General features: G+C 43.7%; 2 protein-coding genes across 7 annotated transcripts in view; one reads left to right on the forward strand and one right to left on the reverse strand.

Moving 5' to 3' along the window:
* FGFRL1 (fibroblast growth factor receptor like 1) overlaps window positions 1-27956 on the reverse strand; it is a 490351-nt gene that overhangs the window by 64894 nt on the left and 397501 nt on the right. The gene's annotated exons all lie outside the window — the stretch shown is intronic.
* LOC117358190 (stathmin-like) lies at window positions 1299-26882 on the forward strand. The gene is given in 3 exon segments (XM_033939849.1): window positions 1299-1325; window positions 26573-26814; window positions 26816-26882. Coding segments are annotated over 3 exon segments (336 nt in total).

The raw sequence follows: 27956 nt of genomic DNA on the forward strand, positions 1-27956 counted from the left end.
AATGGTATAAATATAATAAAAAGTATTTAGGAAATGATCTCGTTGTTTTAGATGGAAGCAATTCTAAGAGAGCTCTATCCTAGTGGTTCCCAACCCTGTCCTGGAGGATCACCAGACCAATCGGGTTTTCAGTCTAGCCCTAATGAATATGCATGAGAGAGATTTGCATATAATGGAAGTGACAGGCATGCAAATCTGCTCCATGCATATTCACTAGGGATATCCTGAAAACCCGATTGGCCTGGTGATCCTCCAGGACAGGGTTGGGAATCACTGCTCTAGCCCATCCTAAAATGGAGCGGGAGCAAAGTGCAAACTGTCCTCATAAAACAGAAATCTATACTGAGAGCAGTAGAGCTATAATTGATTTATTTTTTTATAGTTGTAATTTATTAGATCTTTGGTGTTGTTTTATTTGCTTGTCCTATGGTTTATTTCTATATGTAGTTATTTTATATAGGTTTCTATACTCTGATTTCCCAACATTTTTTTAGTTTTATATTATATTTTTGGATAATGTGTATGTATTGATTACTATGTTGTTTGTTTTTTTTGTTTTTACATACTGTGTGTTTATGTAGACTCCTGAAACAGGCCTAGTTGGCCATAACACATACATGTTGAGTCTTTGAAATAATAAAGTGCATCATTTCTAATTGGTCATCTCCACTGTTTTTCGGTGTGATATCATCTTGTGTGGGGGGGGAGGGGGGGTTCCTGTTGTGTTGCAGTAAATACAGATTCCCCTGAATTGCATATATGATGCATAAAAGTTGTGTGTTCAACTTTAGGCGCGTTTCTGAGATGCGCATGGAAAGAAATTGATTAATGAGTTCTGAAATATCAATAATTGGGTGCTAACAACTAATTAGTGATGTTACTTGATGCTTATTAAAATTTGCGTGCACATCTGGATGCATGCTATTCTAGAAGGCACAATGTCTAATGTCCATGATGCATATCTGAAAAGGGGCCTGGCCGTGGGTATTTTGGGGGCATTCTAAAACATTGTGTGCGGAATTTTTGCAAGCAGAATTATAAAATACTACCAAACCATGCCTAACTTGGGCACCAGCAATTACAGCAGGTTTTAGAAGATATAAGTCTAGCACCCAAATGTTAGGCATGGGATCCATACTAAACTATGTTAGAATAGAGTTTATCAATGGATTTTTTTTTATCAGTGCCTAAGTTTCAGCAGAATTCCTTCCTTAATGTGCATCAATTCCTGTGTTAAACTGTTAATGTGAAATTTAACTGAACGAGGGGAAAGGTGGTAAAGGGGTGGAGAAGGCAGAATGACAGTTAACTCCTGTCATATGCAGGTGAGAAAATTTATTTATTAAATTTTCTATACTGTTCTCCCAGGGGAGCTCAGAACAGTTTACATGAATTTATTTAGATACTCAAGCATTTTTCCCTGTCTGTCTCAGTGAGCTGACAATCTATCTAATGTACCTGGGGCAATGGGGGGATTAAGTGACTTGTCCAGGGTCACAAGGAGCAGCGTGAGTTTCAACCCACAACCTCAGGGTGCTAAGGCTATATAGCCATTGGTGTAGTGAGGATGAGAGGTGCCCGGGCAGTGAAATCCCTCCTCTGCCCTCTTCTCCGCCCCCCCCCCCTCCATCTGCACCTTCTCTGCCCTCCCTGTCACAGGCGCGCACACCCCTTCCCTACTCCATATCTCTTTTCATTTGCCTGGCATGGGCATCACCAACTCACTGTCTGCATTGGTGTTGGCTCTCCCTCTGATGTCACTTCCTGGGCACTGGACCCGGAAGTGATGCCAGAGAGAGAGCCGACGCTGGGGCGAGTAGCAGGTTGGCGTTGCTGCTCGTGCCGGCGAAGAGATAGAAGTACAGTTGGGGGGGGGGGGGAAGTGAAGGCATGTGCGTGGCAGGGGGAGGAGTGGGAAAGAGAGGAGAGTCGGGGCAGCATCTGAATTATCGGAGTGGTCTCAGATCTTGCTTCCACTGGCGCTGCTTTGGACCAGAATGTGCTCCCATTACCCTGCTGCTGTAGTGACCACCAAGGACCCCTTCTGATTATTAACATGCCAAAGCATGATATATTTTCAGCAAGCATACTGGGCCAGATCTGAAAAATCCGGCTACTTCTTAAGACAGCTTTAAAGACACTGCACTGAACTTTTGAGCCAGAAAATACTTTTTTCCCCTCCCTCAGTTTAGTCAATTTTAGAAATATGCTTCCATTTTAAAGACATCTGCCCAAGCTGAAGACCACTGTGCTTTAGCGCTGTCTGCTGGTATTTTGCAATGGAAGGGGCAGAGAGCAGAGTAGAGCAGAGACCTGGGATTTCAGGACGAGGACAGTGGGAAAGGACGTTTGCGACTGGTCCCCAGCAGTCGCTTGTGTTGATCGGCCAGCCCAGTCGGTTTCAAAAATTGGTGAATCGCGTCCCTGACTACTTTGCATGCCATTCTCCTCATTTGCATGCGCGGATCACAGGAGAAGTTAGTGAATCGGTTTGGAGGGAAATCGGGTCGCAAAGGGGTCACAAACTGATCGGTATGATCGATTTGCTTTGTGAATCTAGCCCTATCACCCCAAGGTCCCTCTCTCCATCCGTGCATATCAGCCTCTTATTTCCCAGCACATAAGGCTCCTTCTGATTTCTGTATAGGTATGAGCGACTTACAAATAGAAGATTAGATTAGATTAGACCATTCCTCCAACTTTTGCAGATCTTTTTTTCATGTTTTCCACACCCTCCATGGGTCTACTCTGTTACAACTCTTGGTATCATCTGCAAAAAGGCAAACCTTTCCTTCTAAACCTTCGGCAAAGTCGTTCACAAAGATATTGAAATGGATCGGCCCCAGCACCAAATCTTGAGGGACTCCACTACTCACCTTGCTTTTCTCTGAGTGAATTCCATTAACCACCACCTTCAGGCATCTGTCTGTCAACCAGTTTCAAATCCAGTTCACCACTTTGGGTCCTAACTTCAGCCCGTCAAGTTTGTTCAAGAGCCTCCTATGAGGAACCGTTTCAAAGGCTTTGCTGAAATCTATGCAGCTTGCACGGGCTGCCTTGCTGATACAGGGGAGCACAGAGTTCCTGGAAGACTATCTAACTGCTGGCTCCCTGCTGAGCTCAAGAAAAACATCTCTTTAGACAACCCCTTCCTACATCACTGCTCCCAAGTCCATTAGAGGACTAATAACAAGGCAAAACATCTCCATTAAGGTGCAATTGAACAATAATGGTTTTATAACCTGTAGAAATAAGGGACAAATGAGTTGCAGGTGATAACCTTTTCTATTGGACTAACTGAATACAGATGTGACTTACTTTTAAGAGTTATGACCCTACATTAAATCAGAGCAAAATACTCTTAGCAGGAAGATGCTGAATTACAGTAGTGAAATGTGGGGCTTCATTACACCATCAATAGTTATGAAGCAAAAGGGATATATTTACCTGGGTTTCCTTCCAGCATCAGGGTGTTTGTTAAAGTCTCTTTTATTATCTAACAGAGGGGTACGAAAGGTGAGAGAGTTATAGATGCATGAAGTGAGTACAATAAAAACGATTTACCTAGAAATGGCTTGTTATCTCTTGTTTCGACACATCAGCTCGGAATAAAGTCCTTTATTCTAATGAAAGACACAAAAGCGTATTTCTTTTCGATAGCTTTGAGTGACAGTGGGTTTTTATTTCTATGGTACATTTCCATAATTAACAAAAGCTCTAATAAATAATAAAAGAAAAAAAATGACAGAAGTGAAGAAATTAAATCTTGAATTTATTTCAATTTATTTATTTATACACAGGGCTTGATATACCGCATAATTCAGAACTGCCAGATGTAACTGTCAATGGGGGAGGGGCATGGAGATCATTTTGCATAGCAAAGTTGGCAGGATAGAAAGAGGGTACAACAAAGAAGGGTGAAAAGGAGGGGGGGGGGAAGGCTAGTCCAGGGAAGATCCTGTCAGGAAGGCTGCAGGGACTAGAATGTGGGGTGGTCTGGCTGGATTGTTAAGAGGATAACGGTTTAGGATTGGAGGCTGATGGGAGTGGGCACTGGCTTTTCTGTCAGGAAGGTTGTGTGGGTATGTATGGGGGGAGAGAGGGATTGGTCTCAGATAGGGCTTCTTTGACTTTTGGGTAGGGTTACCAGATTTTATTTTAGTAAAATCTGGACCCTTAGACTTGGCCCCAGGCCCGCCCAGCTCCACTCATCCCCTCCATGTTACACCCCAGTCCCGCCCCTAATCCCACCCTAGCCCCCCCCCCCCCCCCCCCCCCACTCTCCTGCTCGACATGATTTCAAGGAAGTTTTTCAAAGTGCTGGGTTTTGAAAAGTTGTCTGGAGCCCCGGACATGTCCTCGAAAAGGATGGCATGTCTGGGGAAAACCGGATGTCTAGCAGCCCTACTATTGGGAGGGGCATTAATAGGTTGGGGGGGGGCTCAGAGCAGCTTTTTACCTGTAAATCACACATGTAAGAGGGGGCCCTATGTCTCGCCCATGTACGACCCCTTGAAAATAAACTTTGTGGGCCTGATTCTACGTTTATATAGCACCAACAAAAGCAGCACTGACAAAAACGGTGCAATTCTACAAGGTATGAGTACCTTTTATTGAATTGTGCTAAGTACCTGTGCACGTCACAACTTTTACGAGCATCCATTTAGGCCAGCTAAAACCAGACTTAAATGCCTAGGCCTAAGTTGTATGCGGATTAGGCGTATTCTATAACAATGTGCAAAACTTTTAGGAATGCCCACGATCCAGCCCTGGCCATACTCCTTTAAAAAATTCAGGCACTGCAATAGGCACATACTTTTTATAGAAGCGTGCTTTCCAATTTGTGTGTGTAATTTTTAATTCGTGCCAATTATGAGGGATTAACTGCCAATTATTGGCACCGATTAGACCTAATAAGTTGTGTGTACAAATTGGCTGTGCATACCGATTTGCACATGCAACTTAATGCGCCATATACACAATTTGGGAGTAAATAAATTAACCCCCCTTTTACATAAGTGCAAAAGAGGTTTTTAGTGCCGTTTGATGTGCTGAATGCTCTGCGCTGCTCCGACGTTCTAAGGAACTCAATGACCGTCAAGAGCAGAGCAGAGCATTCATCGCACCGGCCGGCGCTAAAAACCTCTTCTGTGCTTTTGTAAAAGGAAGGGTTAATCAGGTGTATTCTAAACGTGTTGCCACTACCGCACAGTCATTATCAAAATTTAGCATAAGCTCTTAACTGCCACCTATTTTAGCTCATGGGCTACTTAGTGCAAAGCAATGCCAAAATGCAGATTAGTGCTGAAATGCCCACTCTCCTCAACCCCTCCCCCCCATGACCTGTCCCCTTGGCCAAAATAATAAAAATATTTTTTAGTGTGTGCTTAGTGTATGCACATTTTAAACTTGCTCACCTGAGCGACCCCCCCACAGTAAGCCCTTTTAAGTTGCTCTAAACATGCATTAGTGCTTTCTGCAGCTGAGAAAAAGGACCAATTCTCCCTCTAAGTATTGGCCAAATGCGTTGCAAATTTTTTCTCATGTGAGCGACAAGTTCTAAAAACCAACAATTTTCCAGATTTGCAAGTATTTATGTGAACGACCATGTCGAATTTGTGAGTGGCACTCCTAGAATGTAAGGCTGAGGGGAGATATGATTGAAGTCTACAAAATCCTGAGTGGAGTAAAATGGGTACAAGTGGATCGATTTTTCACTCCGTCAAAAATTACAAAGACTAGGGGACACCCGATGAAGTTACAGGGAAATACTTTTAAAACCAATAGGAGGAAATTTTTTTCCACTCAGAGAACAGTTAAGCTCTGGAACGCGTTGCCAGAAGTTGTAGTAAGATCAGATAGTGTAGCTGGTTTTAAGAAAGGTTTGGACAATTTCCTGGAGGAAAAGTCTGAGGTGAATAGTCTGTTATTGAGAGGGACATGGAGGAAGTCACTGCTTGCCCTGGAACGGTAGCATGGAATGTCGCTACTCATTGGGTTTGGGCCAGGTACTATGGACCTGGACTGGCCACTGTGAGAACAGGCTACTAGGCTTGATGGACCATTGGTCTGATCCAGTAAGGCTATTCTTATGTTCTTATGAACAATTGCTCACGTGATCAGCTTAGAGGAAACATAGAAAAAGACCCTTAAGGCACCTATGCGTGATGCATTTAAGAGTGTGCCAATTACATGCGGCAAGGCATGCATAACTGCAAGCGCCCAATTATAGAATTACCCTCTCTATACTGTTCTACTAAAGTTCCCTCTTAAATTCCTCCCCACAGCTCACATGGCTAAAGAACTGCAAAAGAAGTTAACATTCTCAACTACGAGTATAAGTGAAGAAAACCAGAATATCATTCCAGTGGTTAATGGCTTAACTTTTCTCCTCCTCATTCTGCCACATCATAAGGGCATATACTAATAACTACCAGTTTGAAAAGGATTACATGTAACCAAACTTTATGAAAGCAATCTGAAATCAAACAATTCTGAACACCATCATTTCATCCACTTGCAAGGAAAAAAGAACCTGTTCCAGGAAATGCAGGCATTGGGCAGATTGCTGCCTCTTGGATCTCAGAATCAGCTTAGCCTAGTAAAGTGTCTCTCAAACTTTTTTTTTTTTAAACCTCTGGCACACTAAACGGGTGTCGGTGCTGGTTCGTTGGGGAGGGCCATCATCAGCAGGGAGGGGGGGGGGCTTTTTTTCTTCTTTTTTTTTTTAATAGGGCAGTTATTGTGCTTGTGTGTAATAAGCAGAGCATCTGTACCTGTTAAAAAATAAATAAGAAAAAAAATGGTTTCCTGCTCCAAACAGCTGAGTAGCAGGAGGCTTTCCCCTGCCAGCTCTGCGCATGTGTAACAATCGCACTCACAGCCATCAATCGGACGGGAGAGTCAGGGATTACAACGAACCTCCGCGTGAATCACTTGCATGCAAACATTTTAGTGCATCAATAGCTCTTTTGGAATCGGCCAAAAAATTGGATCGGAGCAGACACACATGGGGCTAGATTCAGGTTTGCGACCCCTTAGCGACCAAATCTCCTCTCTGCTGACCATCCTCCAATCCGTTCATGCAAATGAAGAGAAACGCATGCAAACTAGGCAGGGACGCGATTCACAACACAAAATTTCACATCCGACTGGGCTGGCCGATCAACAGAAGAAGCGACTGCTGGGGACTAGTCGAAAATGTCTTTCCGACCCTGCTCTATGCCCTGCTCTGCAATCTCTTCTGCCTGCTCGCCCCAAATACCACCCTGCTCTGCCCCGTGTCTCCTGCCTTCTCACCCCGAATGCCACCCTGCTCTAGTCTGGTGGTGGTGGGGGTGGGGGGGGGGGTGGAGAGAGTCTCTCGCCTGTGGCTGCAAAATTAAAGGGTGAAAATGTATTATTTTTCATTAAAAAGTGACCGAATACCGTCCTGCTCTGCCCTGTGTCTCCCGAATGTCACCCTGTTCTGCCCTGCACTGTGAGCCCGTGGTTTTAACCCACGGGCTTTAAGCGGGTTAAAACCACGGGCTCAATTTAAAAAAGGCAAAGCAAGCCGAGGCTCGCAAGAGCATGGAGAGCACGAAGCGGCGTATCCATGCAGTCCGGTGACCGACTTGTTGGGGTGGGGGAGAATCGCCGACGGGGAGTCCGACCCCCCAAACCCCCTCCCAAATGGAAAGGAAATCAGATGGGAAATCAAATGGTCTGTGCATGTGCGGGGATCGCACACCAGCGATCCGGGCAGGCAGATGGGGGTGTTCCTCTTATCGCCCCCTTCTGCAAATTTAACTTTGCAGAATTCGTAGGACCTGCCCGGATCGGGCCATGGTCTTACTAATCTTCTTAGTGCATCTAGGCCTAGATCCTTCTGGTTGACTAGTGAAATGAGAATACTAGTTCTGGGATCAGATGGGCAGCGTCTCTCAGGACACAATACCCTAAATTTAAGCAGGTGTTCTTCAAATTTAATTCAAATCTGCTCTTTTGTAAGCAACTAATTTAAAACCTGTAAACTCAAACCCCCGATTACACTGGCCTTTCCACATCAAAAGAGCATGCAGCCGCTTAATTTCTTTCAACCTCACCACCCCCTTCCCCCGAAAACAACTAATCACCTCAGAGGAAGCACTAATTACATATTTGCTCTCTTTGTTGACAGAAAGGGGTGAGGTTCCTCTCACCTGCCGCACATCTAATTCTCATTGCCTCAGCTTGTAACACTACCCTCCATCATCAAAGCATTACGGGTGAACATTAATCGCTGTCCCTACATGCTCTGCAACAACCCTGGCTTTGAAAGACAAGCTCCCCCTTCCCCTGCCCTCTAAAAATCGATTCTGTCTTTAAATCCCTCTTTTCAGTACCACACCCAATAACATGTTCACAAACAAAAGGAACTGTTTGAACACAAAACCACAACTGTTTGATCACAGAAGCGTTATCAGGTGTAAATACGGCAGATTCTTTCAGTCTTAAGGGTATTTATATAAGAGAGACTAGCCTCTTTTTTTAAAAAATTCTGGTATCCTTTTACCTAATACAATGGGTTTTAACTAGGATGCCAACAAATTCATGAAACCCACACTGGGTGCTGTCATTAAAATCAGTTTCCTGTTTATCCAGAATTAGTTTTGCACCATAGAGTAGTTTGAACAGGATCCCTGCTAGAGACAGGACAGTGGCACATTGCTTGTAGTATCTACTAAGGGCTAGATTCACTAAGAAAACCCGATCGTGTACCAATCGGTTTGCGACCCTTAGCGACCAAATTTCCCTCCGGCCCGATTCACTTACCTCTCTGCCGACCATCCTCCGATCCGCGCATGCAAATGAGGGCAACGGCATGCAAAGTAGGCAGGGACCCGATTCACAAAACAAAACCCTGCAACACCAACTGGGCTGGCCGATCACTCCCAAGCGACTGCTGAGGACCAGTCGCTCAAGCCCTTTCCAACTGCCCTGCCTTCTGCCGCCCTGCTCTCTGCCCTGTCAGCTCCAATCTCCTGCAGCCCCGAATGCGCCTGCCTGAAAGTCAGCCACCAGGACCGGAAGGAAGAGAAGCAGTGCTTGGAAGAAATCCAGTCCGAAAGAGAGACAGAGGCACACACCCACATCACAAGGAAAAGGAGTACGAGAGTAGTATCTGCCCCTGTCACTCAGCATGCCTGCCTTCCTGCCCCGAACGCACCTGCCTACCTGCCCTGAACCTGAACACGCCTGCCTGCCTTCCCCAACTCTCCCACCCTTCCCCGCAGTTCAAGCCCATGGTTTTAACCCGTGGGCTTAAGGCAAGTTAAAACCACGGGCTCCAAAATGTAGTTAAAAAAGGGAAAAAACTCTGCCGAGCTCGGAGGTCCAGCGCATGATGGTCTGCGCATGCGCTGGGATCACTATAGAGCGATCTGGGCAGTGCCAGTCTAGAGTTAGGCTTCGCACAATGCTCAGAGGGCACCAGCAGAGGGAGCAGTATGGGTGCTGAAAATTAGGGTAAATAGCATGTAGGTCAAACAGATGCAAATGAGGTGCCTAGTTATTCCCTCCCAATGCTCAGAAACAACGAACACATGAACCCTGCCCTTATCACTGAAAGCCTAATGCCAGTTCAGAACTGGCGTTAGGGTGTTTAACAGAAGGTTTCAATGGAGCTGCACCCCGCACCTGAACTCCCATCCCCCATGCTTGCGCAGGCTGAATTCCTGGTCCCCGAGTCTGCCTGGCCCAGGACCCAGGTGCTGTGAAGTGGGGGAAGGTACTGAATAAGGCATAACTAATCAGGAGCTTTGTGCATTAGAGAGAGCTCTGAAGTTTGCTGGACCCAGCCCATTCCTCCCTTCCCTTCCCTATTTTGCTTTCTTCTGCAACCGAGACCATTGCTTTTTATGCAGTTCACAAATGGGAGACCGGAAGCCACAGCCGTTCCCTATGACACAGCTCTTGTGCACATGCGCCAGGCACTTTCCTCCCACTCATAGAAAAATAACTTCCTAACGCTCAACACTTAACAGCGTACAATGCTAACATTACCAAAGAGACAGCGCCAGGACTACAGAACTCCTCAAGTGAACTGAAACAGCCCATAGAACTGGCACATACTTTTTTGAAACCATGAGGGCAACTTTTGAAGCTGTCTAGTTACTGATGAATAACTTGAAACAGAACCCATGTGCATAACCTAGAGCAGCGTGTTGATAACTTTTTAAGCTGCGGCACACTAAGCTCGGGGCTGTGGCTGGAGGGTACCCTGAAATGAAGTTCATCGTGCCGATGTTCGCCCATGCACGGATGACCTCCAGCCACGGCCCTGAGCCTTCTATTACTGCTGGTGGGGGTGGGGGTGATGCAGAAGTAGAGGTGAGGAGGAGAGGCACAGGTGCAAGCTGACTGACTACAGGACGTGCCTCTCACCATATCAGGGCACACCTGAAATCTGCTGCAGCACAGTTTGTGATACATTGACCTAAAGAGAGGCACAACCTTACTGAAATAGGCATAAAGACGCAAGCCCATGACCGTAAGGAAGAGAACTCTAAACTCCGAGGACCTCTGGATTGAGCCCTCCAAAACCTAGAACACTTCCTCAGAAGGTTAAAAATATTCCCAAGCCCAAGAAGGGTGTCAGGTCAAAAGCGTGCCAGGACAAAGGCGCGCGCAGACAATTGAGCGCAGTGCGGAGGTGCGCGCCACAGAAAATTACTGTTTTTAGGGCTCCAACGGGGGGGCGTGGGGGGAACCCCCCACTTTACTTAATAGAGATCTCGCCGCGTTGTGGGGGCGTTGTGGGGGGGTTGTAACCCCCCACATTTTACTGAAAACTTCACTTTTTCCCTGTTTTTAGGGAAAAAGTTAAGTTTACTGTAAAATGTGGAGGGTTACAACCCCCCAAACCCCCCACAACGCCGGCGCGATCTCTATTAAGTAAGCTGGGGGGGCTCCCCAACAAAACCCCTGGTCGGAGCCCCTAAAAACTGTAATTTTCTTCGGCGCGCGCCTTTGTCTTTCGCGGGGTTGTCTATGAACCCCAAGAAGAATCCGCATGTGCCAATAGTACCCTGCTCTGAATTTGATGTATGGAAACATGACCACAGCTATACAATCAACAAAATTGCTCCTCAATCATTAGCTGAATGACACAGGATCAAATTTTTCCCCGTCCTCGCGGGAACTAATTTTCCCGTCCCATAGAGTTCTTTTACTGTCTCTGCCCTATTCCTGCAAACTCTGCCTCATCTGTACAAGCCTCAAACACTTTAAAATCATCAGTGTTCAAGGCTTGTTCGGTTAAGGCAGAGCTTACAGGAATAGGGCAGGGACAGCGACAAAACGTGTGGGGACGGGGTGGGGAAACTGAGTTCCTGAAGGGACGGAGACAGATTTGTCCCCGTGTCATTCTTCAGCTGCAACCAAGTACACAATATAGAGCATGCACATCTTGGCCAAGAGCCCAGACTACCCATAATAGACCCCATCTTCTAACTGGGAGTCTTACTGAAGACAACAGCCTTCAGTGAAGCACAAGGCTTGAACAGGAAGCAAAGCCAGACCTAAGATTCAGTGGAGTAACCATAGGGTCAAGCTTCTAAGAATCCATAGGAGCCAGAGGGCCACACTTCTAAGAATCCAAGCCCCTTGGGTACCAGCCCCACAATAGTCCACTTCTGAATCACCACATGAGACCAACTTAGAGAAACTTGAATGGCTCCTCTTGGTACTCTTAGGGCTGGGCTGGAGCTGCAATCAGTTCTCCAGTAAAAATTGAGATTCCAGGATACCGACTATCCACTAAGCTCTATTTAACTGGCCAGTTGACTAGCATTGAATATCAGACAAATAATATTTGTTTTCTGGGATGTGAGTCAGGACTAGAAACTTCTCCAGGAGGCCAAAAAAGGAACATAAGAATTACCTTACTGGGTCAGACCAATGGTCCATCAAGCCCAGTAGCCCATTCTCATGGTGGTCAATCCAGGTCCCTAGTACCTGGCCAAAACCCAAGGAGTAGCAATATTCCATGCTACCAATCCAGGACAAGCAGTGGCTTCCCCCATGTCTTTCTCTATAACAGACTATAACAGACATTTCCTCCTGGAAATTGTCCAAACCTTTCTTAAAACCAGCTACGCTATCTGCTCTTACCACAATCTCTGGCAACGCGTTTCAGAGCTTAGCTATTCTCTGATACAGTTCACACACTCTTCTTCTTGAAAATCTGAGACCACACGCTAAATGTGTTCTGAAACACTTTTTTGTTTTACTGATACACTTCAATTCTAACCAAATAGGTATTTCTTCAGCAGAGAACATAAGAAAATAAGAGTTGCCATACTGGTACAAACTGAAGGTTGTATCAAGCACAGAATCCTATTTCCAACAGTGGCCAGCCCAGGTCACAAGTACCTAGCAAGATTCCAAGGAGTGAAACAGATTTTATGCTACTTATCCTAGGAATAAGCAGTGGATTTCCCCAAGTCCATCTTAATAATGGCTTATGGACTTTTGCTTTAGGAAATTATCCAAATCTTTTTTAAATCCTGCTAAGCTAATCACAAATGTATTAAGGGCTCCTTTTACTAAGCTGCGCTAGCGGTTTTAGCGTGCACACTAGATGCTAACGCCAGCATTGAGCTGGCATTAGTTCTTGGCACGTAGCGCGAGGTTAGCGCTCGTGGCATTGCAGCGCGCTAAAAACGCTATTTACTATTTACTTCTTCAGTTTTCTATACTGTTCTCCCAAGGGTGCTCAGAATGGTTTACATGAATTTATTCAGGTACTCAAGCATTTTTCCCTATCCACAAATCTAGGCTTGGAACAAAATAACATACAAAATACACTAAAAACAAACACAGGTCAATATATGAAAGCAATATATACAAGCAAAATATGAATATAAAAATTCAGACATTCTCAGAGCATGAAGCAAAAAAACAAACAAACGCTCATACAGCAAAGTCTTCACCCCTTTTCTAAAATGTAGAAGCATGTTAGTTTGGCGTAAAGATAAAGGAAGAGCATTCCAAAGCATTAGGCCCTGAACTGAGAGCATTGACTTCCAGTTACTTCCACTTACAACTTTTATTTCTATATTTCCAAGTGGATAAATAAAGCAACCGCACTACTTTATCTTCTCGGTATAATGGGGAGGGGGTTATCACTAAATACCCCCCCCCCATCAGTTTATAGGAGTGTTCCTCTCTAAGTTTAGTAAGTTATGTTCCTATTTAAGCTGCACAGTAAGAAGCCAGCTAGGCTGCCCTGCAAAGCTCACAAAAGCAGCTGCATGTAGCAACAACAACAAAGAAGAACCGCCATCACCTGCCGCCATGTGTAAAAAGCAGGATAAGCTTCTACCTGCTACTACTCATCACAGCAGTAATTAACCTGAAGTAATGTATACAGTCGTCTACCACTCAAAAGAATAAGCTCAACTATTTTAAAGGGACAGGATCACCTCTGCTACCTGCCAAAAGCGACACCAGGATCTCCGCCCCCCCACCCCACCATTTCTCCATAAGTTTTTGCTGGGATTGCCTGTGATATTCCACCCTTAAATAACAATGCACACCCGTTCCTCAAACTATCTTACCATCAAGACAAAAATTACACAACTGACAGGTCCACTGCCTGCTGCTGTGCTTTTTCTTAGAAACTGTGGTCTGATTGTAAACATCTCTATACTTTTTTATAGAAGGATATGGCGATACTCGAGAGGGTCCAGAGAAGAGCAACAAAAATGATAAAGGGCATGGAAAACCTCTCATATGCTGAGAGACTCGAGAAGCTGGGGCTCTTTTCCCTGGAAAAGCGGAGACTTAGAGGGGATATGATAGAAACTTATAAGATCATGAAGGGTGTAGTGAAGGTGGAGGTGGAGAGGGATAGATTCTTCAGACTGGCGGGGGCATCAAAAACTAGAGGGCACTCAAAAAAATTGAAGGGAGATAGGTTCAGAACAAATGCTAGGAAGTTCTTCTTCACCCAGAGGGTGGTGGACACCTGGAATGCGCTTCCAGAGGAGGTGGTAGAGCAGAGTACGACTTTGGGGTTCAAAAATGGATTGGACGAGTTCCTGAAGAAAAAGGGGATCCAGGAGTAAAATTAGAGGGTTACTATACAGTACAAAAGGCTGTAGAGTAAAAGAGTAGTAGAGTAATGGATCACTGCAGGTCATTGACCTGGGGGGCCGCCGCGGGAGCGGACTGCTGGGCATGATAGACCTATGGGGTGTCAGGTCAAAAGCGCGCCGAGACAAAGGCGCGCGCAGACAATTGAGTGCAGCGCGGAGGCGCGCGCCAAAGAAAATTACTGTTTTTAGGGGCTCCGACGGGGGGGGGCGTGGGGGGGAACCCCCCACTTTACTTAATACAGATCGCGCCGCATTGTGGGGGGTTGGGGGGGGTTGTAACCCCCCTCATTTTACTGAAAACTTCACTTTTTCCCTGTTTTTCGGGAAAAAGTTAAGTTTCCAGTAAAATGTGGGGGGTTACAACCCCCCAAACCCCCCACAACGCCGTCGCGATCTGTATTAAGTAAAGTGGGGGGGGGGGGGGCTCCCCAACAAAAACCCCCATCGGAGCCCCTAAAAACAGTAATTTTCTTCGGCGTGCGCCTTTGTCTTCTGCGATTATGTCTATGAACCGACCTATGGTCTAACTCGGCAGAGGCAATGCTTATGTGCTTATGCACAACCTTGTGTTTTTAACCATATGAAGTGTTTAGTACCATTCCAACTGCATGTGAGCCGCTGCTAGTTGTTACTGGGGGCCATCATGACACTTCCAAGTCCCCTTCCCCTCACATAAACAGTGAGCAAAACATTTGACCAGGGCAGTTAACTTATCTGCTTAGTTGCAGGTACTACAGGCTCCCTCCCCCCCCCAGCAGAAATTCTTAGACCTGGTATAATTTTTCAGCGGCTCAGCAGGTGGACAAATCTGTGTTAACGCAAAAAAAAAACCAAAACTTTTATGGCTCCTTTTACTAAGCTGCGATAACGGTTTTAGCGCGCGTTAAATTGCCCCACGTGCTAGACGCTAACGCCAACACTGAACTGGCGTTAGTTCTAGCCGTGTAGCGCGGGTTCAGTGCGCGCAAAAAACGCTATCGCAGCTTAAGGAGGCTTTATTGATGCTAATATAACGTACATGTTTTTTTAATGACTTTTAACTGAATAAATTCCAGCACCTTGTACATGTTTCTGCAGTGTTGTTTTGTTTTGGGTTTTTTTGCGTTGCATTTTCGCTGCAGTACTCGGTTTCTTTTTGCTTTGCACCCTATGTTAACAACACATTGACCTGGCTAAACGTTATGCTCATTATTTATGTGGGGGTAAGGGGACTTGGAAGGGTTATGATGGTCCCCTGTAAGAACTAGCGCCAGCTCGCATGCAGTTGGAATGGCACTAAATACTTCATATGGTTAAAAACACAAGGTTGTGCATAGAAATTTAAAATATAATAATGTTTATTGACATATATCCTATACTATAAAAAATATAGGGCTCCTTTCACTAAGTTTCAAGTTTTATTTTGATTTGATGAGTCGCTTAATTTAATTTTTACTAAGCAAGTTACAACATAGAAAAAAAAATAACATTTATTTTAACATAATGTTTAAAAATTTTAAAACAATAGTTAAGACCAACAGACATACAGACCAACCAAGACACTAGTAAAAAAAGGGCAGAACTACAATTCAATATTTTTAAGGTACAGAAGAGAACCATAAATGGAAAAAAAACATTAGGAGGGGGAAGGTGAAAACCTGGAGGGTAATGTAAAATTTTTGAACATAATTTATAGATTAAAAGTGTCTTTAAAAAGAAAACTTTTTAAATTACTTTTAAAATGACTCAAATTATTTTCCTCTCTCAATTGCTGAGGTAAAGTGTTCCAAAGTTGTGGAGCCATCACCGAGAACATATCTTGTCGTCGAGTTCCAATAATTTTCAGGGAGGGAACCACTAAGAGTTTTTGGTTAGTAGGCCGAAGGGAACGCGATGTACTGTAAGGAATAAGTGCTTTATTGGTGCGCTAGCGTTTTTAGCGCACGCACAAGATTAGCTGAAAAATTACCACCTGCTTAAAAGGAGGCGGTAGCGGCTAGCGTGCGCTATTCTGCGCGTTATTGCCCTAACACACCTTTGTAAAAGGAGCCCATAGAGATTCTGAGTGCAGAGGATTTATTGGTGGGACTCTTTATGTTTATGCTACAAATATGAGAAAATGAATTCAGAAATGTTATGTAATAATGTTATTTAAATTAACATGGAGTCCATTGACAAATTTTGTTAATGATGATGAGCTGGTTTATTCTCCTGATTTCTTAGTTGATTTACACATCCAGGGTGGATGTTTTCATTGATCAATAAGTTCAATATGATTTTCACTATGGGCTCCTTTTACTAAGGGGTCCTTTTACAAAGGCACGGTAGCGGTTTAATGCGCGGAATACCGCGCGTTAAACCGCCTGCCGCGCTAGTACCTAACGCCTCCATTGACGAGGCGTTAGGAATTTAGGCTGCTGCGGGGGTTAGCGCTTGATGAAATGTCAGACGCGCTAACCCCTTAGCGCGCCTTGATAAAAGGAGCCCTAAGGTGCGTCAGGGGCTTAACGCGCGGAATAGCGTGTGCTATATTGCCGTGCCCGCTAGACCTTAATGCAGGCATTGAGCTGGTGTTATTCTAGAAGCGTACCGCGTGGTAATTTCGTGTGTGTGCTAAAAACGCTAGCGCACCTTAGTAAAAGGAGCCCTATATATCTGAAATAATACATTTGGTTTTTGTTCTTGTATTGGGGTGGGAGGGAGGGGGGAAAGTTTTTGAAATATTTCTATGACTGATGTAAATGCAATTTTGAAATGAATGATATGCAAATGTATATTTTAATGCATTGTTTTTGAATGAAAAATTAATAAAGAGTTAAAAAAAAGAAAAAAAAAAGAAATTGGACTCCTATTGTTTGGACTGGTTGTAAACATGCCAGGTGTGTTGGTAGTGCAACTAATTAACAAAGCAGTCGTTTCAATAAACAGGCTCTAAACGAACGATTGTATTACTTCATTATTGTGTAAGTGGGAACAACAAGCGTGTCGCCCTGGTAATTTTTTATTATTATTTGAAATCAGGTTTAACGTTTGATTTTGGGAGTTACCAAGGCGGCCCGTCTGAAACTAATACTCTCAGGCTGTATGAACAAACATCGGAGCGTGTAACTTGATCTTGCATCCGCGCTGCTGAAACTCCTGTACGCTGGACTCCGGTTTTGTTTGCTAGGCTCTTCGGTAACTGATTTGCAACTCCCAATAAAGACAGCCGAGAGGAAACCTTTTCTTAGAACAAGCACCTGTGCAGAGGCAAAGCCCTCATTAAACCACATGTATGTAATGGAGTCCAACCTCCTCCCCCTTTTCAGGTTTTCAAGACCTTCTTAAAAGTTTTTAATTGTTAACGTACAGACTGGCAGTCTGAGGAAGGAAAGATTAGGTGTTGATGGCGATAAATGAACCGTGACTCACCAGCCAAACGCATTTCTTTCACGAGTCTTTTATCTCTTTTCATATGCTGCTTTTGACAAAAACACTACCAGACTGCTCTCACCACTTTGCTCTTGTGGAACAAAAGGGAACAACTTAGGCTATATATATTGAAATGCTTTTGTACTCCTTCCATGTGACCAGGCTCACAGCGCCTGCTGGTTCTCAAGAAGAGTAAAGGGGTAAGATCCATGGAGGAATGCCAATTATACGTCTGTGTTCCGAATTAGAAAGTTGCACGGGGACAGAAATCAAATCTGTCCCCGCTGGAAATCATATCCATCCCCGCTGGAATTGAATCCGTCCCTGCCCATCCCCATAAACTTCTGAAGTAGTTATTTCATTTAATTATGCTACGGAATTAAAGGCTCTGGTAGAGACCCATTCATAAATAAGAAAAGACACTTTATAAATTTGGAAATATTAAATGGGAAGAATACATACTTTGTAAATGGGTCTCTGGCAGAGCCTCTAATGTAAATATAATATATAAATACTCCAGCTTGATGAGGACCCTCAAGCTATGTCAGCTGAGGACTTCCTCTGAAGGTGGACAGGGGTCCCTTTTGCCAAGCTTGTCAGGCAGCAGTAGCAACCCCGAGTCACAGATGCCAGCACCTCAGTAGCTCAGGGATGCTGCCAGCGACTGCTATTCTTGGTGGAGGGTAGTTCTGGCCGCCTTTGGAGGAGATCCTAAGATGGCAGTGCTTTGGGATCCCCACCAGCCACAGCAAAGGTCAGCAAATACTTCAACACTGGAGAAATAAAAACAGAAATGCATTTCTTTTTCTGTTGAACACAATACAAAGACATCTGCTAACATATTTCAGCCAATAAATCTCTTTTTTTACCTTTATTGCCTGGAGATTTAATTTTTCATCAAGTTGGTTCCAGTTTCTCTTTTCCCTGCTTTCCTGTCTTCTGCTAATTCTTCTTCAAATGGTTGCTGTCCATTGGTTCCTCATGCTATGGTCCAGCACTTCTCTCTTCCCTCCCTCCCTTTGTACAGCAAACTCACTCCCTTCTATCCTGGATCATTTTCTCTCTTTTTCCCCTCCTCGCTCCTGCACAATATTTTTTCCTTTCTCCTTCATCCCTATGTGCAACATCTCTTTCTCTCTCTCTCACCATCTCTCTTTCTCTCATTTCCTCCCTTGATGCATAGAGAGTAGGGAAAGAAAGAGAGATAGAGAGAGGGATTCAGGGTGCACCTCTCCCACACCCTCTTCTGTCACATCCAATATTTGTCCCTCTCTCATCCTCTGGACAATGTGCAGCATCTTTCACCCCTGCCCACCAGCCCTATGCAAAACATTTCTCCTCCTATCACCCCTCTCCAGCACCATGCTACATCTCTCCCTCCATTCCCTTCACTACCATGTCCAACATTCCCTTTTTGAATCCTTTTCAATATGTCCCATAGTTCCCTCTCCATCAACATATCTAACATTTCTCCCTCTCATCTTTCTCTTCCCCATGCATCTCTACCTCATTCCTCTCCCTCCCAATGCCCAATTCTCATTCTTTTCCCTCCCCCACCTCAGCATCTTTCCCTCCCTCCTTCCATCCTATGTCCCAAGTTCATGCCCCCTCCCTCCTTCCAGCCAGCCTTTGCCTCAAGTTTGTGCCCCTCCCATGTCCCAATGTGCTCCCTCCCTACCTCGTCCCAAGCTCTTGCCTCCTCTCTCCCTTCTTTGTCCCAACACGCTCGCTACCTCCCTTGCTTCTGTAGTCCAAGTTCATGTCTCCCTCCCACAGGTGTGTACTAGAGCCAACCAGGTGGGCCTCCCTCTTCCTGCACTTGCTTCTTCATAGGGCCACGGGCAGCAGTCACAGTGCACATGGATGACCCTAAAGCCTTCCTTCTGACATCAGCTCTGATGTCAGAGGGAAGACTTTAGGGTCAGTGATGGGTGGGGAGCGCTGCATGCGGCTTTGTGGAGGAGCGAGTGCAGTTTAGGGGGTGAAGAACTTATGTGCATGATAAAAGAGCAGGACTTGGGTGTGATTGTATAAGATGATCTTAAAGTGACCAAACAGGTTGAAAAGGTGATGGTGAAAGCTAGAAGGATGCTAGGTGCATAGGAAGAGGTATGGCCAGTAGGAGAAATGAGGTATTGATGCCCCTGTATAAGACTCTTGTGAGACCTCATTTAGAATATTGTGGAGGCCGCCCTTCAAAAAGATATAAAAAGGATGGAGTCAGTTCAGAGGAAGGCTACTAAAATGTTATGTGGTCTTCATCATAAGGTGTATGGGTACAGACTTAAACATCTCAATGTGTTTACTTTGGAAGAAAGGCGTGAGAGAGGAGATATAATAGAGACGTTTAAATACCTATGTGATGTAAATGTGCACGAGTTGAGTTTCTTTCATTTGAAAGGAAGCTCTGGAATGAGAAAACATAGGATGAAGTAAAGAGGTGATAGATTCATGAGTAATCTAAGGAAATACTTTTTTACAGAAAGAGTGGTAGATATGTGGAACAATCTCCCGGAAGAGATGGTGGCGACAAGAGACTGTGTCTGAATTCATGAAAGCCTGGGATAGGCACGTGGGATCTCTTAGACAGAGGAAGAGATAATGCTTACTGCATATGGGCAGACTGGATGGGCCATTTGACCTTTATCTGCCATCATGTTTCTAACTATACCTATCGCTAGGAAAAACTCGTGATGCACAGATCACGAAACCCCTAAACTGCCATTCGGAAATTAAAAACTGGATGTCTGTCTACAAATTTCAACTAAATGCCTCCAGAACAGAACTCCTTTGGATCCGCAAAGAACTCTGCAACTTCATCTGTCCCTCGCTACACTGGGACCATAACTGCAAAAGACCGAGCAGATAGCCTAGGAATACTCCTTGACACCAACCTTTCGCTTTCCAACCATATCTCTCAGGTGGTATCTTCCTTATTTTACTACCTGCAACAACTCTGAAAAGGAAGGATCTACTTTTCTGAATCTGACTTCACTCAGCTACTCTATGCCTTAGTCCTCTCCCGCATGGACTATAGCAACATGCTATTCAATGGTCTCGCAGCAAAGAACATACAATGTCTCCAGTGTGTACAAAACATGGCAATCAGACTTATAAAAAAATCTCCGTACCTGCGACCCTGTCTCTCAGGCTTTATCGTTGGCTCACTGGCTGCCCGTAGCCAAACATTGTTTCTTCAAGGGCCTGATGCTAGTGATAAAATCCTTACACGACATGGCGCCGGGCTAAATGACGACCAAGCTTCCTCCATATGTGCCTAACAGGTCCCTACACTCCCAGGATGAAATACACCTCAAAACAACCCCTGCCCTTCAACTGCAAACCGCCAAACAACGTTCCTACTCCAACTTCATACCGAGCCACTGGCATTAACTGCCCCTACAGATTAGATCCCTTAAAGGACTCCTCAACTTTACGAAAGCAATAAAAGCATACCTCTTCACTTAACACCCCTGCCCACGACCGATAGGTTACAAAGAAATGTATATTGATACAAGAGCCTCGGTACATGTCGCGTTAGGATAAAAACTTGTATTGAACAAATCTTGCACTGTAACTATGACAAATTTAACCTGTAAACTGTACATTACGTATATTGGTATTAGATCCCTAATATGTGTCAAGTTTGGATAAAAACATGTACTGGAAAAAAAAACTTATACTGTAACTATTGCACAGTGTAATCTGTTAACTGTAGATTATGTATGTTAGCCTATATCCCGTTCTGAGCTCTTTGGGAAGGACGGGATAGAAAACAAAATAAATAAATAAATTCACAAACCTCTAGCCTGTGATAAATACTAAGAAACTAGGAGAACAACGTAATTTCTTTAAGATGATCAGAAACGGAACTCACATAGAATAATCTCTATCTGTGGAATATCAGCCGCTAGCTTCTTCATAGGTCTAATTTTTTCCCCAAAAAACTCTAGCATCCAATGCATTTTGTGTATTTTGTACTCTTTGAAACTTTCATGTTGCAATGCTTTAAGACAGGGGTAGGGAACTCCGGTCCTTGTATTCCAGTCGGGTTTTCAGGATTTCCCCAATGAAATTGCATGAGATCTATTTGCATGCACTGCTTTCAATGCATATTAATTGGGGGAATCCTGAAAACCCGACTGGAATACAGCTCTCGAGGACCGGAGTTCCCTACTCCTGCTTTAGGAGGAGAGAAAAAAAAATGACCTATGACAGTTATGTTAAGATCTTGCTCTGATGCAGTGAGATGCAAACGATAAAAACATTAGACTGTGGATGATGATGTTCTAAAAAGGTGATTTATTTATTTATTTATTTCTTCTTCCCAAAAAACACAAATAAATACAAATATAATAGTCTACCAGATCCTACACGGTCCGTGTTTCGGTGGACACGCCTTCCTCAGGGGTCCAGTTGGATGCTATGGTCTCAAAAAATAATTGTAGACTAAAAACAATGTAAGTGTCTTTAAACGACTATTATATTTGTGTTTTTTAAGAAAAAGAAATAAATAAATCACCTTTTTAGAACATCATCATCCACAGTCTTCTGTTTTTATCGTTTGGATTGTTTTCACTGTGGAATATTGGGTCTTCCAATTTTTGTTTCTCGCTGCATGCTTGTCGGCATGTGGTCTCCATAATGACATGGATAAGTGTACATGAAAGTTTCAAAGAGTATATATAATACACAAAAAGTATGGGATATTAAAGCAGTGGCGTCCCAGAAGTGACGTCAGAGAAAGCGCTGAAGCTGACACGGGCAGCATGTTCATTGCTGCTCGCGCTGAAGTTAAAAAGAGATAATTGTTTTCTTGAGAACAAAAGAATCACATCAAATGTTGTTTCTTGAAGCCACGAGTTCCTTAACCAACTGCTGATGCATCTCCGCAAACTTTTCAGGATAGTTTATATTTCCTTGATTTGGTTATTTTTCTTTACTCTGGTTCCTATGTCGTCTAAGAGATGTGTGTGTTATTTCCACAGATATGAGTCCTGTTATGCTTTTATTGCTGTCATTCATGTGTTTTGTTTGAATGTAAATTTTCAGCTCCATAAATAAAAAAAGAGCTATTCAGAACTTTCAAACTAGGAAAGACCTAAGATTTCTTTGTTTTGTTTTTTTTTTGTTGTAGGTTATAAATATATCGAAAGAAACGTCTAAGTCTGTTTTCGCCTAAGTTGCAAGTCGTCCAATGTCAGACACAGCTTAGGACACATTTTCGAAAAATACGCCCAAAATATTTTTTGTTTCGAAAATCGTCTAATTATACGTCCAGCCATCTGATTGTCCAAGCTGCTAAATCGTCCATCTTTATACCACATTTTCGTCCAAATACTCCTTCAAGTCAAAAACGCCTACAATAAGCCCTGTTGGATGTGGGAGGGGTCAGCAAAGTGATGGACTGGACACCCAGACATGGCACCAGAATAGTGGGGTATGGCACCAGAATAGTGGGGTAACTTACAGGGCACTGCTGTGAACTTCACAAAAAGGGTGCCCCATAAACATCTCACTACAGCTCCCTTATAGGTCATGGTGAGCCCTCCAAAACACCCCCAAAACTTAGTATACCCACCTGTCTACAACCCCAATATTATATGGCAGTACAAAGGGGTTTGGGTTTTTTGGGGGGAGTGCACATGTTTCACCATGAATGCAATGATTACAGTGGCTTATGGGCCTGGGTCCTCCTCTCCATGGGTCCCTATCCCACCCCCAAGACGACTTAAGCTACCTCTGTGCAGCTCTACTAGGCTTTCCTATGGCAGGCTGCCAGGTGCTGATGTTCTGGAGGCAGATATTTAAAGTTGTGATTATGATTTTTATAGGGGTGGGGGTGGGTTGGTGATCACTGGGGTAGTGTGTGGGGGTCTGTACTATGTGTTTGCAGTGCTTATCTGGTCACTTTATATAGTTTTTTGTGACTTAGACCATGCTTTAAATGGCCTAAGTCACAACGTCCAAGTCCTCCTGAAACGCCCCATTTAGCTCTGGTTGTTCAGTGGCACTGGGAAGGCCTAGGTCGTTTGTAAATATGTCCAAAACCCATTTCGATTATCGGCGTTTGGACGTCTTTTGTTTATGATCATCCAAGTGCCGACTTGGCCGGTTTTTGGACGTTTTTCTCTTTCGATTAGGAGCCCCATACTGTATATTAAACTTAACAGATGTCTCTGTATTTTTGACAAAAAATACACCATGAACAATTTTGTGTAAGTTGCAATAAAAGTTAATCCTAACCACCAGACTAAACTTTCCATTTTAGTATTCCAGTGCTGCACCAAGAAATCTACTAGAATCCCTCCCTGAAAGTTCTGCTCTCTTGACAAATGTTTTATATCTATTACTCTCTACATTGAACTAAAAACAATAGATTTGTGTTGATGTGACCTACTGAAAGCCAAACCTACATATCCTTTATTAACTTTGAAAAGAAACAATGGAGGGTCACCATTTTTTTGTGTCAGAGAGCAAACAAAGCATTTGAGAGCAGCATTTGAAAACAATAGTGGTACTACAAAACTGATCTACAGCAAGCAAGTGAAGGAAAACAAATACACTCCTTCTGTTATTAAGTTAAAGAAGCAGAACAATGAGTAACGAGCCTGGTTCAGTCACTCAGAACCATTCTGTCTGCACATGCAAGGATCTGGGTTTGGTTTCTGGCTCAGGTCTTCTGCTCCCCAGGTTAGTTGATAAGAACATAAAAATATGAGTTGCCATACTGGGACAGGCCAAAGGTCCATCAACCCTACTTTCTATTTCCAACAGTGGCCAACCCAGGTCACTAGTCCCTGGCAACCTCCCAAAGAGTAAAACAGATTTTATACTGCTTATCCTTAGGAATAAGTAGTGGATTTCCCCAAGTTCATCTTAATAATGACTTATAAGCTTTTCTTTTAGGAAGTTATACAAGCCCTTTTTAAACCCTGCTAAGCCAACTGCTTTTACCATATTCTCTGGCAACAAATTCCAGAGTTTACTTACACATTGAGTGAATAAATCGTTTCTCTGGTTTGTTTTAAATCTACTACTTAGTAGTATGATTGCATGTCTCTTTGTCCGAGTATTTTTGGAAAGAGTAGACCAGCAATTCATATCTACCTGCTCCAGTCCACTCAGTATTTTATAGATCTCTATTATATCTCCCCTGAGCCATTTCTTCTCCAGGTTTAAGAGCCCTAGCCACTTTAGCCTTTCCTCATAGGGAAATCATCTCATCCCTTTGATCATTTTTATCACCCTTCTCTGTACATTTTCTAATTCTGCTACCGTATATACTCGAATATAAGTCGAGACCCCCATTTTCCTCCAAAAAGGAGGAAAAATGGTTGACTCGAATATAAGATGGGGGCTTAATATTCAAGTGCCCTGCCCTGCCAGGATCTGCACCCAGTGTCCCCTCCCTCATGCCCTCCCCTGCCATGTTCTGCACTCAGCCCCCCTCCCTGCCAGGCTATGAACCCAGCCTCCCTCACTCCCTGCCAGGCTCTGCACCCTGTCCCCTCTTTAAGTTTAAGTTCTTTAAGTCACAGAATTACTTTGCTCCCAATAAGATGGGTTCAAGTTTTTTTTTTCTCTCCAAAATACAGCAGTCTCCAAAATTAAGAAAATAACAGTAATATATGTATATACTATCCTCAATTACAAAACCTTTCAAAGTAGGAAGATATGCTGATTCAGAGTGGCCCTTTGTCAAGTTCCCAGATTCTCCGATAAAAACAAATGATGGGCTTTTTTTTCATTCAGAGTAGGTAAGTGTTAAGCTGTTTATCTGAAGATTTGGATAATGGCTCCTCTTGCAGCAAATCCTCTGTACAATGACTTTATGGTGTTGGATCACATTTGAACTAATTCAACATTCAACATCTGTGGCCTGAGAGGGGAATAAGGCCGGGGACTCAGAGGCTGTTCCCGAGAGAACATGGTGCTCCCCTAGAGAAAACTTCTCCCTCCAGTCTCCTATCCCGGCCGATACTATTTTTTATCCATCCCTTCCCCTGCATATCTTTCCCCTGGTGGTCCAGCAGTGTATCCCGCTCTGAGCACCTCCTGCCGATCTCACGGTCAGCAGCCAGCAGCACACCCGAGTTGGCACACGCAGGAGTGGGCTTTTGGAGCTCTCACCCTGCCCCACTCCCTGAAACGCTGCCGCCAGTTCTCGCAGGACTTAAGGTTCTTGCGGCAACCATTTAGAGAGTGGCGTAGGGCCAGGTGGAAGCTCCAAAAGCTTGCTCCTGTGTGTGCCAGCCCGGGTGCACCCCTGGCTGACCGCGAGATTGGCAGGAGGGGCTCAGCGTGGGATATACTGCTGGATCACTAAGGAAAAAGTATGCAGGGAGGGGTAAAAAAATGGTTAGTATTGGCCAGGACACAGATTCCTCCTGTCCCGCCTAATGGCAGGCCTGCAGCAAGTCCAGGAGGGTGTCGGGTGGTCACTGGGTGATGTCCCGAAAATAGGACGAGACCCCCATTTTTTGGCCAAAAAATCTCATCCTATATTCAAGTATATATGGTATATCTTTTTTGAGATGCGACAACCAGAAATGCATACAGTATTTGAGGTGTGGCCGCACCAAGGAGTGTTATAAAGGCATTATAACATTTTCATCTTTGTTTTCCAATCCTTTCCTGATAATTCCTAACATTCTATTTGCAAGCTTAGCTACCGCTGTACACTGCGCTAAAAGCAAATGCCTTTTGAAAATCAAGATACACAATATCAACTGGCTCGCCTCTATCCACATGTTTATTTAACCCTTTAAAGAAATGTAGTAGATTGGTAAGGCAAGATTTTCCTTGACTAAATCCATATTGGCTTTGTCTCATTAATCCATGCTTATACGGGAGAGGGGAGAGGTAGAGGGGAGATATGATAGAGACGTTTAAATATCTACGTAATATAAATGTGCATGAGTCGAGTCTCTTTCATTTGAAAGGAAACTTTGCAATGAGAGGGCATTGGATGAAGTTAAGAACATAAGAATTGCCGCCTGCTGGGACAGGCCAGTGGTCCATTGTGCCCAGCAGTCCGCTCCCGTGGCGGCCCTTAGGTCGATGTTTCACTGGAAGAAATTCAGAGGAAATTAGAAGCTGAAGAAGAAAGGCGCAAGTCTCATGAAGCTGAAGTGTTAAAGCAACTGGCTGAGAAACGGGAGCATGAAAAAGAAGTGCTTCAGAAAGCGATAGAAGAAAATAATCTCTTCAGCAAAATGGCAGAAGAGAAACTGACCCATAAGATGGAAGCCAACAAAGAAAATCGGGAAGCACAAATGGCGGCCAAGCTTGAGCGTTTGCGAGAAGGACAAGAAAGTGGAAGAGGTTCAAAAGAACAAAGAAACCAAAGATGATGCTGAAAACTGAATTATGCTATTCAATCTGGCAGTGTGTGGTTTTTTTGTTTTTTTTTTTTAATTATTTACTGTAATATCCAAAGATGGGTTTTCTTTACTCACTGGTCAGTGTTTATATTGTTTCCGGAGTGACCCTAGAAGCTGTAATACTGTAGATCCATATAGCTGATCAAAATTGTGCATGCTAGGTGTAAAAAAAAACAATTGCAAAGTTTCACTTTTTTTTTAAGTGTTCATAAAATCTATAGGTGTAGCTGTTACATCCCTTATTCTAGTATCGGATTGATAGCTAGTCAGCTGTGTGGTTGTTTGAAAGAGAACATTCTTTTTTTTAAATATTTTGTCCCTGTTACATGCTGAATATTGCAACTTAATCTGTAGGTGACTTGGTCTGCAATATACTGTAACTTGTTTACAGTTTACTTAATAAACATACAGTATATATATTTAAAAAAAAAATTAAGAAAATAGAAACTGAGAAGCAAGGGAATTGACCTCTAGGTCCTTAATCTAATGTACTTAGAGCATTTCCACAGCAGAAAATGGAAATTGTGTGCAATGCATGTTTTTATAGATTTTATCATGTGCTTTAAAACACAGTACTTCTTCAGCTACAACTGGAAACCTGTCTGAATCTAGTGTAATGTAACACCTTAACCCGTCCAGATAGGCTACATTCTAAGCAAGGCTACCATTCACAGACCTGCTGCCAACTCCTGGGAATACCACTACGAACTCTTTAACATTTGCGTTGTACCAATACATTAAGGCCTAAATTCTAATAACAGGCCCTGTATTAACTTACAGCTCCTTGGTTCTTTCTTCAGTTGTGTGTTTGCTTCCAGCCCTTGAGTTCCAGCAGGATGAACTGTAAATGTTACAGTTCCCTTGACACAGGTTAGAGGTCAAAAAGTCCCAGCAAATCATAAGTATAAATAGGGTAGAGGGAGGGGAGGAATGCTGGTAATGAGCAACAGTTTCTTTGATGATGAGAGAAAATGGATGTTTACTATACACTCTATTTCACCCGGTACATTCTCTTGTTGAAAACATATTTAGCCTTTAATCTGATTTTTGACAGGCC

This window comes from Geotrypetes seraphini, chromosome 1, assembly GCF_902459505.1.
Source record: "Geotrypetes seraphini chromosome 1, aGeoSer1.1, whole genome shotgun sequence".
NCBI classification, from domain to species: Eukaryota; Metazoa; Chordata; class Amphibia; order Gymnophiona; family Dermophiidae; genus Geotrypetes; species Geotrypetes seraphini.